Raw genomic sequence first — 19,696 nt, 5'->3', positions numbered from 1 at the left:
TTTCTATAGAAATAAAACTTTGACAAAATTTTCTATAGAAATAAAATTTTGACAACATTTTCTATAGAGATAAAATTGTGACAACATTTTCTATAGAAATAAAATTTTGACAAAATGTTGTATAGAAATAAAATTTTGACAAAATTTTCTATAAAAATAAAATTTTGGCAAAATTTTCTATAAAAATAAAATTTTGACAAAATTTTCTAGAAAATAAAATTTTGACACTATATTCTACAGGAATAACATTTTGTTAAAAATTTCCTATAGAAATTATATGTTGACAAAATTTTCTATAGAATAAAATTTTTACAAAATTTCTATAAAAATAAAATTTTGACAAAAGTTTCTATAGAAATACAAGTTTGACAAAATTTTCTATAGAAATAAAATTTTGTTAACAATTTTCTATAAAAAAAAAATGTTGACAAAATTTTCTATAGTGAAAAATTTTGACAACATTTCTATAGACATAAAATGTTGACAAAATTTCCTACAGAAATAAAATTTTGACATAATGTTTGTATAGAAATAAAATCATGCAAAATAAGGTTTTTGGTAAAATTTTCTCCAAATTTCGGTGGATTTTTTTGGCTCAAGTGGCAACAGTGCTTACAATACACATCACATTTCTTTATTCGTTTACTTAGATATGGTATATAACAATTTCTACAAATGTACAAGATACTTTAAAGGCTAAAGTAGAATTTACTGTATCGATTTTTCTTGTTGTGTTTTAAAGCCTATATGATAAACACTGACTGATTTTATCGGCAGAATAACTAAAACATATTTTCAATAAATTATTGAACTAAATTTACAAATCCATTTTTCTCACTCAAATAACATCCATAATAAAAACAAAAAAAAAAAAAAAAAAACAACAACAAACAAATTATTTCGCCATACAAGTGTCTATATGTGGGAATGCATTAAAATTGATTAGAATTGCAAATGTTATTATGTTATGTTGTGGCTTATGAAATGCACATTCTTTCTATTTTAAATAACAAATATTTTGTAGTTTTAATTTACCAGAATATTGACCACATAAAATAAAGGCCACAAACAATGGCCATTTGTGTGGTGGAACCATCAGAGCCAGCAAAGTTCATATATTGCTATTTTTTCATTTATTTATTTTTTTCACGAAAAAAATTAATTAAAAATGCAGTTAAAGTGCCAAAAATACAAGACACGTTTATCATTTTTACCCATATGTTTCAGATTTAGTTGTAAAATGAATTATTTTTATGTGTAATTGAAGCTTAAAACAAAAAACAGGCCAACTATCAAAAATGGCTTTTCGCATGTCCTGGATTTTTTTTTTATTTCAATTACGGTTTATTTGAGAAAAACACAGTGTGTTATTTATGATTGCAACAAAATAGGATTAAAATAAAAATAATGTATCGCGAAAATACGATCAACATAAAACAAAAACGTATATGTAATAGAAGGCATATTGGCCTGACCTGCACAGTCAGGTGAGAAGTCATCTCAAGTCATACGAGGATATTTCTGAAAACACCACCCGTACAAATAATACAATATTAGGTGAACATAGTCACCTACAAAGATCATTTTTCCTTAGGGTTTAAAAGGAATGGAAATCGTTTATTATTAGATCTGTGAAAGATTTCTAATATTAACGAACAATTCTTCCGAGGACGTAGGTTAGTTTACGTTTGGCATATGTCACTATCTTATCTGCTATTTTAGGACCACTTAGACAATTCATTCTATTCTGATACTTGTGAACTTCTCTCCTATCAATGAGTGCTACACGATGTTTTATAGCCCAGCCCGAACGACTTTTAACATTGAGATGAAACCACTTAGAGATCCTTTAAATGTCACCGACATTACTGAAAGGGGATAATCCACGGCTGAAATTTTTTTTTGGGGAAACTTGTATTTATTCCGTGATCCTTTGTATGCAAGGTGGATATGGTAAGCCATTGTGCCTCGCACAGTGGTTCCAAATCGCTTTTTTGGGAAATAATTCTGCAACTTTTGAACGGATAAAGATATCAAAACACACCAACAGATATCTCGCACACCTTTATTGGGCATTTTGCCAAAATGAGATCGCACAGGAAAGTGGCTCATTAAATACGACTGGCTGTGCTCTTCTCAAAGCAGAAGATGTTTCTTAAACAGCATCCAAACAGTCTCTCATTTCGTAGCGTTTTGGACCTTCCAATAGCAATAATCGAATCACCAAAAGATCTTCATTTTTCATCTTTCTAGAAACCGTGGACATTTCCGCCACCACGTGCGGTATGTGCACAACATAGTACCCAGATTTGGGGAAAATACGATAAAAATTACTTTTAATTTACTTTTGCATCAAACCCCCATTGATGTTAATATTAACGTATAATTAATTTCAAAAAATTTCTTAGCCTTTGTATTACAATTCTTAATAAATTCTTTGCTAGTTTGTTAGTTTCATTTTGATTGCATACTTTCAAAATTTTCCACAATCTAAATTCTCCTTAACTAGGCTAAAGAATACTCGTATGATTTGTTTTATTCTCTCTTTGAACAAAAAAATTGATGAGCTTATATGTAAAGAAGCATGAACAACATTTATTAACATTCATACCTGTTACACTCCTTTATTACAATTGCATTGGACAATTAGATTCTGAGGGACAATATCAATTTTGTAACTTCATTTGGCAAATAACTCCAGCAATGTCCATGAATGACAGGCAAAGTACAAAAACGAAAACAAATGAACTGGTTGCAGTTAACAAACCTAAACAGTTGTCAGTTGTCCTAGAAGGCTTCAAGTATTTTTACTGTCATTTTCTTTTCATTCTAATACATATAAGATTATTTCTTATGTGAGGCATTCCATTCTTTAGTGTAATTTCTTTGAATTAATTCTTCAGTTCTTGGAATATAAAATGCTAAAGACTTTAAAATAAAATAAAAAAATCATCTTAGGCGGAATTTTAACCTACGCAGTTGTGCTTTTGCACTTCCATGGAAGTTATATTGCGAATGTTTTGCAAATTAAGAGAGTTACCAATGTTGCTTAACAAGAAAAAAAGATTTTTTTTTTTAAATATTTGAAAATATATCAGTCGCTGGTGATATATGCAACTATATTCTTTCAAACCATAATAATAAATGGTATCGTGAGAAGCTGTCTGAACCTGTTCACAATTTTTGCACCAATATTCAACACACACTCGAAGTAAAACATATTTTAAATTGTTCGGCTTGGCCGAATCTTATGTACCCTCCACCATGGATTGCCTAGACAGTTCTACTAAAGACTATCACCCATAATCGCGTTACTTGGGTTGTGGTAATAGTTATCGATGGCAAGGTATATTAAACCTCCTGGACATTGTCTTCTAAATTGTATTTTAGTCTATATGGAATCTATGTTAGATAAAAAAGGCAAAAAAAAAAAAAAAACAAGTATATACGCAGTAAGTTCGGCCAGGCCGGATAAAATTGACAAAATTTTCTATAGAAATACAATTTTGGTAGATTATTTTTGGCTCGTGTGGCAACCATGATTATGAACCGATATGGACCAATTTTTGTGTGATTGGGGATCAGCTATATATAACTACAGACCGATATGGACCAATTTTGGCATGATTATTAGCGGTCATATACTAACACCACGTACCAAATTTCAACCAAAACGGATGAGTTTTGGTCCTCCAAGAGGTTTCGGAGGTCAAATCTGGTGATCGATTTATATGGGGGCTATATTTAATTATGGACCGATATTGATCAATTCTTGCGTGTTTGTTAGAGACCATATACCAACACCATGTACCAAATTTCAACCGGATCGAATGAAATTTGCTCTTCCATGAGGCTCCGGTGTTAAAATCTGTGGAACAGTTTATATGGGGGCTATATATAATTATGAACCGATATGGACCAATTTGTGCATGGTTGTTACAGACCATATACTAACACCACTTACCAAATTTCAACCAAAACGTATGAATTTTGCTCCTCCAAGAGGTTCCGGAGGTCAAATCCGGTGATCGATTTATATGGGGGCTATATATAATTATGGACCGATATGGATCAATTCTTGCGTGTTTGTTAGAGACCACATTCCAAATTTCAACCGGATCGGATGAAATTTGCCCTTCCATGAGGCTCCGGTGTTAAAATCTGGGGATCGGTTTATACGGTGGCTATATATACTTCTGGACCGATATGGACCAATTTTTGCATGAATATTAGGGGGTATATGCTAACATCACGTACCAAATTTCAACCGGATCGAATGAAATTTGCTCTTCCAAGAGCGACCGCAAGAACCATTTGAGGGTAGGTTTATATACCTAAAAGTGGTCTGATATGGCAGATTTGGCATTCGAGTTACATCAATAACAACTACTTAACTGTACCAAGTTTCAAGTCGATAGCTTGTTTCGTTCGGAAGTTAACGTGCTTTCACAGACGGACGGGCGGACATCGCTAGATCGACTCAAAATTTCACCACGACCCATAATACTTTATGGGGTCTGAGACTAATATTTCCAAGTGTTACACACGGAATGACAAAATTGTATACCCTATGGGGGAGGGTATAAAGAATAAATTCTAATAAATTTTATTTAATAAAAATAAAAAATTGCGAAAATGTATTGTTTTATTTTTTTTATACTCTTCCACTAAAAGTAATTTCCATGCCATAAGTTCTGAAGCAATGACGAGGATGTGAAAATAGAATACATCCTATAACACCCCATTAAAAAAATTAGAATTTCTTCCTAATTATTTTTTTTTCAATGAAATTCCAACGATCGTCCAGAGATTAAATTTTTACTTTACAAGCAGTTCTTTGAAGTGATACACCCAAAGAAAATATATTTCCTCTTAAAAAAAATATATGAAAAACTTCATTTGCTCATATCCCCTAAAGTAAGCCTCCAAGAACGAAAAGGAGGATAAATCGTGATCACAAAAAAAAAAATTGTAAATTCCACCCAAGTCCTAAAAAAATCCAATTTTTTATATGAAAAACTTCTTTTGCTCATATCTCTTAAACTAAGAGTCCTAGAGTGAAAATAACATTAATTCGTATTCAACCTATTCCATCGAAAATTCCTGAAACAAAAGAATATATTGTTTGTTTAAAATTTCGCTACACAGAAAGTTCTTCTTTTATTTTATATTAAAATCTCCTATTTTCTGCATTTTTAGCAAATTTTCTGAATTTATACCTGGTGGAATAAAAATGGTAACAAACAACTGACAAAAAAAAAAAAAATAGAAAATTCCACAAAAAAATCATATCAGTCCATTTCTCGACTGAAGTGGTATTTACCCAAAAATATGTGCGAGTATTATTCGAAACGTCTTTAGATAAATTTAGACCAGATTTCCTTCCAGAGGAACAAATGAAATACAAATGAGGATACAAATGAAATTCAGACCAACAAAGTTAAAGTTGTTTCCTTCAGGCCCAAAAAAGTTCATTGGAGACAAAAAGTACCTTAAATAATGTTTTATTTGGCTTTAAAACATCTATTTTAAGAAGAAAAGAAAACTTAATTTGTCTAAATTTTCGTTTCGGACCACAGATTTATTAATTTTTTTTTTTTTTTTTATACCATTTATTTTGGAATATGTCATATACATATGTGGGTATTGTTGCACCAGATACGGAATCAAAGAACTCTGGTAAATGATGTCTCTTTAGACCACTTGAAATGGTCCATCTTTTGTTGTTTGTTTTAGACCATGACATAGTGGCCAAAGAGCCTTTCCTACCGTTCACTACCCTCTTCTTGTTACAATCAGAAAAAAAGAAAGCCTTTCTTTTGTTTATAGCATTTTTCTATAGCTATATTTGCTGTTGTTGTTGTAGCATCTCTACATCTATCCGTCTTGTTATCTTAATTTAGTGAGTGTACACAAGAGTAGACAACCAAAAGTACAACGAATTCTATACAATTTTGTTTCATTTTATCTACGTTTTCTTTATTTTCTTTTCTATTTCAACTCTCCGAATTGTGATCCTTATTCATGACCAATTTTTTGTTATCATTGTCAAAAAACGATTTTTCCCTTAATAAAAAAACAACAACAACAAACGAAATATATTTCTTTCTATTCATTCATTTTTTTCCGATGTTTCCATTTGTGTTTCTTCCACAGGACGTCCATTGCCCAATGTTACATGGTATTTGGATAATACGGTGATTGATGAATCGTTTGAGCATCGTCCGGACGGTAAGACTGTTAACCACTTGTCATATCCAAATGTTGGACGACAACATTTGAATGCGAGATTAGTTTGTGTGGCTAGCAATACGAATTTAACTCCGCCAAACAACAAAGTGGTCATACTGGATGTCAACTGTAAGTATCGATTTTGTGGTATTTATGTTTTATATGTGAACTAGCTAGAATCGTACTATGGATTAATGGGGAGTTTCGGAGTCTCGTGGGAGCGAGTATGGAGAATACACCATTGTTGAATACAATTTGAAATAGGGATTTAGTTTGAAATTTTACATATAGAAAGCATTTCTGTAAAAATGAAATGAGCATTTTATCTCTATCCGTATCAAATGATATATTGATCGTAATAGGTCAATGGAAAATTTCCAGGCCTACCGTTGTAATGTTCTCGCGAAAAATTCGTTTTTATACCTTATACAAAGTAACATATTCCGTTTGCAACACATCGAAATATTGGTACCAGATCCCATAAAGTAAATATATGCTTGGTCATGGTAAAATTCTGAGTCGATTTACGAATGTCCGTCTGTCCATCTGTTGAAATCACTCTAACACAAAGCAGGGTATCGACTTGAAACTTAACATAAGTAGCTGTTATAGCCCCTACACCCAAAGAAAGAATACTTTCCTCCCGAACGAAATTTTAGACAACCGAAATTTTCCGTTCTTATAAATTATTTTATTTTTGTCCATACAAACCCGAATTTATGATAAGCGATTCAACAGTTGACTCTAAACCTTTTTATTTGATTTTTAAGAAAAATGTTTAGGGTGAAAAGAAAACTTTGTTTGTCTAAAATTTCGTTCCTTCTTTCAGTGTATATAAACCAATCCTCAAAATTGACTTCCCTAGCCTCGTGGAAGAGCAAATTTCATCAGATCCGGATGAGTTATTTATAGACTCCTCTATATGAACCGACCAAGAACTAAAGTGGCTTATTAATATTAATTCTTGTGATTGATGTACCCTCCACCATGGATTGCGTAGAAACTCCTACTGAAGACCATCATCCACAATCGAATTACTTGGGTTGCGGTAACACTTGCCGATGGCAAGGTATCTTAAAACTTCCTAACACCGTAATATATACCACATAGTCCATACGTGGTATATATTGAACTAAAAAAGGCCGATTAAATACGTATATAATTAAGTTTAAAGTTTCTATAGAAATAAAATTCTGACAAAATGTTCTATAGAAATAAAATTTTGGCAAAATTTTCTATAGAAATAACATTTTGACAATGTTTTCTATAAAAATAAAATTTTGGTAGATTATTTTTGGCTCGAGTGGCAACCATGATTATGAACCGATAAGGACCAATTTTTGTGTGATTGGGGATCGGCTATATATAACTATAGACCGAAAATTTGGGGATCGATTTATTTGGGGGCTATATATAATTATGGACCGATATGGACCAATTCTTGCATGGTTGTTAGAGACCATATATTAAAACGTACCCAATTTCAACCGGATCGGATGAATTTTGCTCCTCTAAGAGGCTCCGGAGGTCAAATCTGGAGATCGGCTTATATGGGGCCTATATATAATTATGGACCGATATGGACCAATTTTGGCATGGTTGTTAGAGACTAACACCACGGACCAAATTTCAGCCGGATCGGATGAAATTTGTTTCTCTTAGAGGCTCTGCAAGCCAAATCGGGCGATCGGTAAATATGCGGGCTATATATAATTATGGACCGATGTGGACCAATTTTTGCATGGTTGTTAGAGACCATATACTAACACCATGTACCAAATTCCAGCCGGATCGGATGAAATAACCTAACCTAACCTATGGTCCTACAATACCTCTAGATTTCCAATTTCAGGCAAATTGGATAAAAACTACGGTTTCTATAAGCCCAAAAAGTCAAATCTGAAGATCGGTCTATATGGGGGCTATATTAAATCATGGACCGATACTCATCATTCTCGGCACACGTTTTTATGGTCCTAAAATACCTCTAGATTTTCAATTTGAGGTAAATTGGATAAAAACTATGGTTTCTACAAGCCCAAGAATAAAATCGGGAGATCGGTCTATATGGGATCTATAACAAAACATGGAGCCATACTTACCATTTTTGATACACCTCTTTATGGTTCTAAAATACCTGTAGAATTTCAATTTGAGGCAAATTGGATCAAAACTATGATTTCTATAAGCCCAAGAAGTAAAATCGGGAGATCGGTGTTTCTATAAGCCCAAAAAGTCAAATCTGGAGATCGGTCTATATGGGGGCTATATCAAAGCATGGACCGATACTCATCATTTTCGGCACACCTTTTTATGGTCCTAAAATACCTCTAGATGTTCAATTTGAGGCAAATTGGATAAAAACTATGATTTCTATAAGCCCAAGAAATAAAATCGGGAGATCGGTCTATATGAGAGCTATACCAAAACATGGAGCGATACTTACCATTTTTGATACACCTCTTTATGGTCTTAAGATACTTCTAGATTTTAAATTTGAGGCAAATTGGATAAAATCTATGATTTCTATAAGCCCAAGAAGTAAAATCGGGAAATCGATGTATATGGGGGCTATATCAAAACCTGGACCGATACTCACCACTTTTGGCAGACCTCTTTATGGTCCTAAATTACCTATAGATTCATAATTTCAAGCAAATAGGATAAAAACTATAGTTTCTATAAGGCCAAGACCCAAAATCAGGTGGTCGGTATGTATGGGGACTATATCAAAACCTGGACCGATATAGGCGATCTTCGAACTTGACCAGCCTGCAAAAGGCGAGTTTGTGCAAAATTTAAGCACGATTGCTTCATTGTTGAAGGCTGTATTGTGATTACAACAGACAGAGAGACGGACATGGTTACATCGTCTTAGAATATCCCCCTGATCAAGAATATATATACTTTATATAGTCGGAAATCGATATTTCGATGTGTTACAAACGGAATGACAAACTTATTATACCCCCGTCACCATTCTATGGTGGTAGGTATAAAAATAGAAGAAAAATTAAAGCTTTTAACATTAAGTGGTAATGTGGTATCACAATGGACTGAATAGTCTAAGTGAGCCTGAATCTTAATCGGGCTGCCACTTTAACCTAACCTAACCTAACCTAACCTAACCTAACATTAAGTTTGTTTCGGTAGTGAAAGGGTTAATTTAAACCATGTCGAATAAACAGAAAAAATAAAAATTTTTCCTTCAGGGTAAGAGATATGTATATGGGGGAGTGGAAGGAAAGATTAAGCAGTCTTACTGAGTGATTTGTTGTCGTAGAACAAATTTTGATTTTTGACCGAAATTTAGCTGCAATCCAAGTACGTCGGAGAAACTGATTCTGGAATTCGAGTTTGGATTAAAAACTATTCATATTATTTAAATTTAAGTTTTTAAATAATTTTTAACCCCAATAGACAATACGTGAGAGAAAATGATTCTGGAATTCGAGTTTGGATTAACAACTATGCAAATTATTTAAATTTAATTTTTTAAATCATTTTTAACCCCAATAGACATCTCTATCTGTGTGTCCTTGTATATGTACAGTTTGTACTCATCAGCGAATGGATCAACGAAAAACAGTTGATGTGTCGTAACAAGCCATGCTTGTTATGTCCTCGTTTAATCCTATTCCTGATGTTCTTGCTGCTATTGTGCCATTGTCTAATATGTCGTTGGCTTAGTCAATTCACATGGTATTCGTTGTACGGCATAACGATTCGTTTGTTAAATTTTTCATTACAACGAGGTGAGATTAGAAACAATTCAAAAAAAAGATCACTTCTAAGGCTACTGCACATCGATATAAAAAGTAGGGTAGTAAGTTACGGTGGTACACTAAAGTCAACATACCATGAAGGAAATTTAGGTTAATTTTGAGAAAATTTTATTTAAATTTACAAACCCCGATATCACAAAAACCAGTAAATATTTTTCAACAAATTCAAGAAAATTTATTTACATTAATTTATTTTCTTCACTTGTTAAATAACATTTCGTAGTTTGAAGGAACAATTTGGAGTTCAAAATTTAAAAAAATCTCTTTAGTTCTGTAAGGAGTTCAAGATGGGCGCTGGTAAAATAGTGAAATAGACAATTTTTAAGAAACTCTTAACTATGTTAAGGGAAATAAGGATTTAGTAATATTTATGCACACACCGAAATAACGGAAACTGTCTTATAGGAAAAATGAACTAACTCGTGGGAAAATATAACTACAGTTCACAAAATTCTCCCTAAGCAGCCAAAATGGACAAAAAGTAAAGAAGAAAATCATTGGCGCCAAATTATGACAATTTTAGTTCATTCTTATTTTAGGAAATCTACAAACATTTTATTTTGATTTAGTTCATATTGAACTAAGTTGTATGGTCATTGAACCCACGTTTAGTTCATAAAATATTTGTGACAAACTTAATAAAAGTAAGATTTCATTAAAAAAAATAATAAAATTTAACTACAACCAAATATTTTTTTTTTTGCAAAAAAAAAAATAAGATAAATTTAGCGTTAGTTTGACTATGGATTTTTTTCTGTGCACATGAAAAATTACACTAGTTTACAAAATAAAATTTTTTTCCTGTACATTTCATGAGATGGGACTTTTCTTATGTATTTCGATCTGGTGAATTCGACAATTTTTATACCCTCCACCATAGGATGGGGGTATATTAGCTTTGTCATTCTGTTTGTAACACATCGAAATATTGCTTTAAGACCCCATAAAGTATATATATTCTTGGTCGGGGTGAAATTCTGAGTCGATCTGAGCATGTCCGTCCGTCTGTCCGTCCGTCCGTCTGTTGAAATTACGCTAACTTCCGAACGACACAAGCTATCGACTTGAAACTTGGCACTAGTTGTTGTTATTGATGTAGGTCAAATGGTATTGCACATGGGCCATATTGGTCCACTTTTACGTATAGCCCCCATATAAAGGGACCCTCAGATTTGGCTTGTGGAGCCTCTAACAGAAGCATATTTCATCCGATCCTGCTGAAATTTGGTACATGGTGTTGCTATATGGTCTCTAACAACCGTGCAAAAATTGGTTCACATCGGTCCATAATTATATATAGCCCCCATATAAACCGATCTCCAGATTTGGCTTGCAGAGCCTCAAAGAGAAGCAAATTTCATCCGATCCGCCTGAAATTTGGTACATGGTGTTGGTATATGGTCTCTAACAACCGTGCAAAAATTGGTCCACATCGGTCCATAATTATATATAGCCCCCATATAAACCGATCCCTAGATTTGGCTTGCGGAGCCTCAAAGAGATGCAAGTTTCATCCGATCCGCCTGAAATTTGGTACATAATGTTGGTATCTGGTCTGTAACAACCATGCAAAAATTAGTCCACATCGGTCCATAATTATATATAGCCCCCATATAAGACGTTCTCCAGATTTGACCTCCGGAGCCTCTTGGAGGAGCAAAATTCATCCGATCCGGTTCAAATTTGGAACTTGGTGTTAGTGTATGGCCGCTAACAACCATACCAAAATTGGTCCATATCGGTCTATAGTTATATATAGCCGATCTCCAATCACACAAAAATTGGTCCATATCGGTATAATCATGATTGCCACTCGAGCCAAAAATAATATACCAAAATTTTATTTCTATAGAAAATTTTGTTCAAACCGAATAAAAGGTTCATAATCAAATTTTCATCATAGTCGAACTTTTTTATTCTATAAAAAATTTTGTTAAAATATTATTCGGTTCATAATCATGGTTGCCACTCGAGTCAAAAATAATCAACCAAAATTTTATTTCTATAGAAAATTTTGTCAAAATTTTATTTCTATAGAAAATTTTATTTCTATAGAAAATTTTGTCAAAATTTTATTTCTATAGAAAATTTTGTCAAAATTTTATTTCTATAGAAAAATTTGTTAAAATTTTATTTCTATAGAAAATTTCGTCAAAATGTTATATCTATAGAAAATTTAGTCAAAATTTAATTTCTATAGAAAATTTTGTTAAAATTTTATTTCTATAGAAAAGTTTGTTAAAAATTTATTTCTGTAGAAAATTTTGTCAAAATTTTCTTTCTATAGAAAATTTTGTGAAAATTGTATATTTATAGAAAATTTTGTTAAAATTTTATTTCTATAGAAAATTTTGTCAAAATTTTATGTCTATAGAAAATTTTGTCAAACTGAATTATATACGTATTTGATCGATCTTTTTTGATTTAATATAACCTCGTATGGACTTACATACAATTTAGAAGACGGTGTTAGGAGGTTTTAAGATACCTTGCCATCGGCAAGCGCTACCACAACTTAAGTAATTCGATTGTGGATGGCAGTGTTTAGAAGAATTTTCTACGCAATGCATGGTGGAGGGTACATAAGCTTCGGCCTGGCCGCACATACTTGTTTTTGTTTTTTTTAATTTTTTATTGAACAGTTTTTGAGATATCTCGTTTCAGTTTTTCGCTCTTTTTTCACTAAACAGATTATATCTAGAATTAGAAATGTCCGATTATATCGCTGTTGATACTTAAATGAAAGGTATTGAGATGACGAACAATCTGTTCTGTTTTTAATTTTTTTTTCGAATTCAGCAGATCAAAATACATAGGAAAAGTCATCGTATGTACATTTTCAGTGTAAACTAGTGTTAATAAAGTCAAGAAAAAACTATCATATTGGAGAAATTTTAACTAAAACCAGGAAGCACTGTTTTTTGCGTTTATAAACAACAAATATTTAACATTCTATTTTACAATTGCAAAACTCTCTTGATTTGATTGACAACTATGCCCTTGAGAACAAAGGTTTCGTTTGTTGAAATTGTACTTGGTTTCGAACGAATAGAGATTTTCTTCTTACATTAGCCTCCAATCTTCTTCAAAATGTGCACATGATATATCTTTATGGTATCCTTCAGAGATCTAAATCATATGCCTTAACGTCTCACAGTTTGATGTGGGTCCCGAAATACCTCAATGGCAAATATGTTAGGAATGCCAAAAGTCCATTTTCAAAAAAAAAAAAATATTCCACGCCTGCGAAAATTATCTGCAGTTAACAAAATTTTCCAAATATTTAAGTAATAGCAACATTCTTCATAATTAGTAATATCGTAGACAATTAACTAACCATTGCCTACACAGAGTATGAGCAAAGCGTCATATCTTCACATTTAATGTCTATTGACCTACGGCCTGTTGTGACCTCGTTTTTGTGGTTGTTTGTTGCACATGTCAGACATTGCAAAATTCTTTTGAAATAGCGTGACATTTAAACTTATTTTTTTGCAAAGTTTCTTCTCTAAGGCTTAGAGTCTAAGCCATCGCATATAGATAGCCAGATAGCGACAGAGAGAGAGAGAGAGAGACGAGTGAGCAAGTGAGCGAGGGAGGCATCTTAATAGTACTTTACATTGTTGTTGCAGTTTGCTTTTATCTTTTCTTTATTGTTGACTGTGCGTGTTGATGTTAAAGTTTAAGTGTCAACATTCAGACATTTCGCGTTTACGTAGATTTATTATATTCACAGAGAGGTCCGTTAAGCAAAAGGGAAACAAATGTCGAGGAAAGAGCAAATTTGTTTTGTCTGATAATAATCCCGAAAACTTTTCAAATACACCATGTTAATCCTTTTCTATTTGATTTATGTTGTGTTAACAAAAATGTTAACGTCAACATTGGCGTTATAACAAATGAGTGCAATGTACTCATAATAAAACGAAGATGACAATAATAACAAAAATTTACAATAATTTGTGGTAGTCAGGTTTCGAGGAAATTTTGAACTAACAACAAGCAAAGGCATATGCAGAGAAGGTTATCACTATCATATACGAATAGCAAAATAATATGATGGCAGTCTTTTTGTGGTGACAATGTAACACCTCTATCACAACCATTTTCTACTTTTGTCATTTCAGAAGTTATGATTCAATTTAACAAATTCTTGTCCTTAATTTAAAGAAAATAATTTTGAAAACAAAAATGATAAACTTTCGTTTTTCGTATTTCTTTATATTTGAGAACAGCGTGTCCTAAAAATTAGGCTTTATATTCATTCTTTCATATTAGATCAATGTTTCAGTGTACCAAAGAAAAGATCCATAAAAGAAGCCACAGCCTATATGAGAAACTTTTTTATTTTTATACAAATTAAAAAAAAAAGAGGAAGCACGCTCAAAATAAACCCAGCCAACTGCACTCAAATCGATGATTTGACAGTGGCATAGGAAAAGAGATATGTTTGTACGAATTTATTTCGGCATAAGCCGGCTATCATGTAAAACCTTTTTTTCGGAAGGTTCAAGTGTGGTTAATTGTTGGGTTTAATGAACTGCCTGAATTTATTCTGATAATTGGTTGATAGTTTTGCTGTAAGTAGAGGATGCTGATGAGGAATGTGGTAATTCCGAAACGTGCGTCCATCCAACCATCTTGCAGTATATAGGGCTTTGCTCAAATAAATTTGACAAACATTCTTTTCCTCTGTTGGTTAAACTACACTTGTAGTTTAGTCAATGCATGGCTTTAAGTTGAAATCACAAAACAACATTTAAATTTAATTTCAAAGACAAACGACCTTAATGGAGGGCGCCAAATTCAGAGATTAGTTTCCTAAATTTAATGAAAAAAAATTATGAAAAAATTAATATGAACTTTCTTTTAAAAATATTTTTTTTTAAGAAATTAATCCTTAATATTAATGTAAATTTTTTTTTTCAAATACACACAAAAAGTAAAAGGAAATCCTCCAGGTTTAAGAGGAAATCTCTCCTAAATGAGAAAGTTTCCTTTACTTTATGTGCATCTTAGTAGACTGAACTAAAAAAGAGAAATAAATATACACAAATTTTGCATAAAGTTTTACTAAATTCGCATTACCAGTAAAGTAGTTCCGAATTTCTTAAAATTTTTAAATTTTACCACAAATAGGCCCATCTTGAACAGTTTTGTAATCTTGAACTCCAATTTTTATATTTGACAAAATATAGAAATAATATATTGACAAAATTGGGAGCCACCGTGGTGCTATGGTTAGTATGCCCGCCTTGCATACACAAGGTCGTGGGTTCGATTCCTGCTTCAACACCGAACACCAAAAAGTTTTTCAGCGGTGGATTATCCCACTTCAGTATTGCTGGTGACATTTCTGAGGGTTTCAAAGCTTCTCTACGTAGTTTCACTGCAATGTGGAACGCCGTTCGGACTCGGCTATAAAAAGGACGTCCCTTGTCATTGAGCTTAACATGGAATCGGGCAGCACTCAGTGATAAGAGAGAAGTTTACCAATGTGGTATCACAATGGACTGAGTAGTCTATGTGAGCCTGATACATCGGGCTACCATCTAACCTATCCTATTGACAAAATTTTCTATAGAGAAAAGATTTTGACAACATTTTCTATAGAAAAGAATAATGACTAAATTTTCTATAGAAATAAAATTTTGACAAAATTTTCTATAAAAATACAATTTTGCCAAAATTTTCTATAAAAATACAATTTTGCCAAAATTTTCTATAAAAATAAAATTTTTACAAAATTTTCTATAAAATAATATTTAGACAAAATTTTCTATAAAAATAAAATTTTGACAAAATTTTCTATAGAAATACAATTTTGACAAAATTTTCTAATAAAATAACATTTTGACAAAATGTTCTATAGCAAAAAAATGTTGACAAATTTTCTATAGAAATAAATTATTGACAAAATTTTCTATAGAAATAAAATTTTGACAAAATTTTCTATTAAAATAACATTTTGACACAATGTTATATAGCAATAAAATGTTGACAAAATTTTCTATAGAGGTAAAATTTTGACAAAATTTTCTATAGAAATAAAATTTTGACAAAATTTTGTATAGGAATAAAATTTTTACAAAATTTTCTTTAGAAATAAAATTTTGACAGAATTTTCTATAATATTTTTCTATAGTAATTTATAATGTATTATAAGTTAGTGCATATGTTTGCAACAACCAGAAGGAGACGAGATAGACACAATAATGCACAGGACCGGCCTCTGAGTCAATCTAGCCATGTCCGCCTGTCCGTCTGTGAACACATTTTTGTGATCAAAGTCTAGGTCGCAATTTTAGTCCGATCGACCTAAAATTTGGCACTAATATGTGTTTTGGGTCAGAATAGAACCCTGTTTATATTGGAAGAAATCAATTCAGATTTAGATATACTCGTATATATCTTTCATCCGATTTAGATTCATACGACCACAAAGGCCACAGCTTTAGTTTGATTTACGTAAAGTAAGTATAATTAACATTCTAACTATGCATTCCAAAATTGGTTGAAATCGCTTCAGATTTAGTAATAGCTGTCATATATATCATTCGCCCGATTTAGACTCGTATGACCACAGGAATTTCACTCCGATCGGCTCATATTTAGGCAAAGTCCCCATAGTACTATTCCAAACAATTGTCCGAACACCAAACTATTGAAAATATATTTCATCGTATCGCAGAAACTAGATAATTTTTTTTTTCAATCTTTTTTGGTATCAAATATAAAACATTTATTCAAGCTTGATCTTTACAATATAATTTACTTGAAACGAATTCGCCGTATAGTTTCTGAGATACAATGAAATATAGCTTTAAGAGTTTGGTGTTCTGACCATTGTTTGAGATAATGTATATATGATCCTCCAATTTGGGCAAATGTGGCCCAAATATCCACATTTTCCGTGTAAAATCGCCTTTGCAAAAACAAAAGCTTATAAAACTGAATAAAATTTCCCTATACCTCTAATATCTTTCGACCGATAAATCGTAAAGATATTGTTGCGAAATTAGAAAAAATGGTTTTAGATTTCAATATTTTCCATAATTTTTTACTACCATTGAGCTCCGCTTCAGGGCATTAGCCGATTTAAATTTAAATCCAAATCGGTTCATATGTAAATGTATGCACATGGGTACATAAACCATTATATATAGCACCCAACAAATTTGAAGGAATTCAGATGGCATCGAAAATGTAGTTAGACAAAGTGGTTCAGGATATAATATAGTCGGCCCCGCCCAACGTTCCTTACTTTTTTATTTACCTAGCTCCACGCGACTTTAGCTCTTTCTTAGTTACTTATACAAAATTATTTTAAGATTTTAAGATATATTAAATTTTTTAAATTAAATTTAAATCTCATTTTATTAAATAAAGCATATATTTAATAAAATAACTAATATTTACATGATCTCTTTATTGCAGTAAAACCAATTGCCGTCCATATTATGACTAAAGATAGATTTGTCTCAGCCGATCGTACCTATGACATTGAATGTAAATCGTCTGGATCCAAACCACAAGCCATAATCACCTGGTGGAAGGGTAATAAACCGCTCAAGAAGTTAACAAAAAACGTAAGTAAAATTACCAACATGTAGTAATGGTTAACATAGAGGACATAAAATTAAATTGAAACCCCTCTTAAAGAGTAATGTCACCAATAATACATTGACATATAATATAAGCACATACAAATGCCACATCTATCCCCAAGATTTGTACAGTTAGATGTGTGTGTGTGTGTGAATCACATACATTGAACGACATTAAAGAGGTCATCATTCAGGCAAAATGTCCATGAAGTACAAGCCATGAGAGAAAAAAAAATAACCAAACTAAGTTGCGAGTGGACACTCATAAAAATGACCCATATTAGAAACACCCAACAAGCATACTTCACACTGGCACATACACACACACCCAAGGACAAAGTGGCTCCAACTTTTTATTGCCAGTATGTATGGTATACGTACATAGTGGTATATATTATACATGGACATATGAACTTTTCACAAATCAATGTCGTTGAAGGCAATTTAAATTTGCTTATATGTTAACATAAGTTTTCGATTCTATTTGACTTAGAATAAATTGAAATGAATATTAAATAATTTAAATCGTAAAATGAGTTATGGTTCATGTCAATGAAATGAATTTTTCTTTAAGTAATAATAATAAAAAACAAGTACATACGGCCGCAAGTTCGGCCAGGCCGAATCTTATGTACCCACCACCATGGATTGCGTAGAAACTTCTACGAAAGACTGTGATTTAGTCCATACATGGTATATATTAGACAAAAAAGTTATGTATAGTTAAGTCTACATTACGATAATTATAATTACGAATCGATATGGACTCTTTGTACGTAGAGAGCCAGAATTGAAATATGGGGGTCGCTTATATGGGGGCTATATACAATTATGAACTTGATATGGACCAATTTTTGTGTGATTGGGGATCGATTTATCTGAGGGCCATATATAACTATAGACCGATATGGACCTAGTTAGGCATGGTTGTTAACGACCATATACTAGCACAATGTACCAAATTTCAACTCACTCGGATGAAATTTGCTCCTCCAAGAGGTTCCAAAACCAAATCTCGGGATCGGTTTATATGGGGCTATGTACGATTATGGACTGATATGGACCACTTTTGGCATGGTTGTTAAATATCATATACTACCACCACGTACCAAATTTGAAGCAGATCGGATGAATTTTGCTTCTCCAAAAGGCACCGGAGGTCAAATCTGGGGATCGGTTTATATGGGAGCTATATATAATTATGGACTGATAGGAACCAATTCCTGCATGGTTGTTGGATACCATATACTAACATCACGTACCAAATTTCAACCGAATGGCTAGAATTTTGCTCTTCCAAGGGGCTCTGGAGGTCAAATCTGGGGATCGGTTTATATGGGGCCTATATATAATTATGGACCGATATCGACCAATTTTTGCATGGGAGTTTGAGGCCATATATTAACACCACGTACCAAATTTCAACTGAATCAGATGAATTTTGGTCTTCCAAGAGGTTCCGGAGGTCAAATCTGGTGATCGGTTTATATGGGGGCTATATATAATTATGGACCGCTGTAGACCAATTTTTGCATGGTTGTTAGAGACCATATACTAACACCATGTACCAAATTTCAGCCGGATCGGACGAAATTTGCTTCTCTTAGAGGCCTCGCAAGCCAAATCGGGGGATCGGTTTATATGGGGGCTATATATAATTATGGACCGATGTGGACCAATTTTTGCATGGTTGTTAGAGACCATATACTGACACCATGTACCAAATTTCAGCCGGATCGGATGAAATTTGCTTCTCTTAGAGGCCTCGCAAGCCAAATTTTGGGGTCCGTTTATATGGGGGCTATACGTAAAAGTGGACCGATATGGCCCATTTGCAATACCATCCGACCTACATCAATAACAACTACTTGTGCCAAGTTTCAAGTCGATAGCTTGTTTCGTTCGGAAGTTAGCGTGATTTCAACAGACGGACGGACGGACGGACGGACATGCTCAGATCGACTCAGAATTTCACCACGACCCAGAATATATATACTTTATGGGGTCTTAGAGCAATATTTCGATGTGTTACAAACGGAATGACAAAGTTAATATACCCCCCATCCTATGGTG

General features: G+C 32.7%; 1 protein-coding gene across 1 annotated transcript in view; it reads left to right on the top strand.

Moving 5' to 3' along the window:
* Positions 1-19,696, top strand: part of side-IV (sidestep IV transmembrane protein) — a 440,483-nt gene that overhangs the window by 303,156 nt on the left and 117,631 nt on the right. The window contains exons 6-7 of the mRNA XM_075292078.1: positions 6,157-6,360; positions 17,454-17,605. Of these exons, the coding sequence (XP_075148193.1) occupies positions 6,157-6,360; positions 17,454-17,605 (356 nt within the window). The remainder of the gene's footprint in view (positions 1-6,156; positions 6,361-17,453; positions 17,606-19,696) is intronic.

This window comes from Haematobia irritans, chromosome 1 (assembly GCF_050003625.1).
Source record: "Haematobia irritans isolate KBUSLIRL chromosome 1, ASM5000362v1, whole genome shotgun sequence".
NCBI lineage: Eukaryota > Metazoa > Arthropoda > Insecta > Diptera > Muscidae > Haematobia > Haematobia irritans.
Note: the sequence above shows the minus strand (reverse complement) of the source record. Positions and strands in the feature narration are given on the sequence as shown.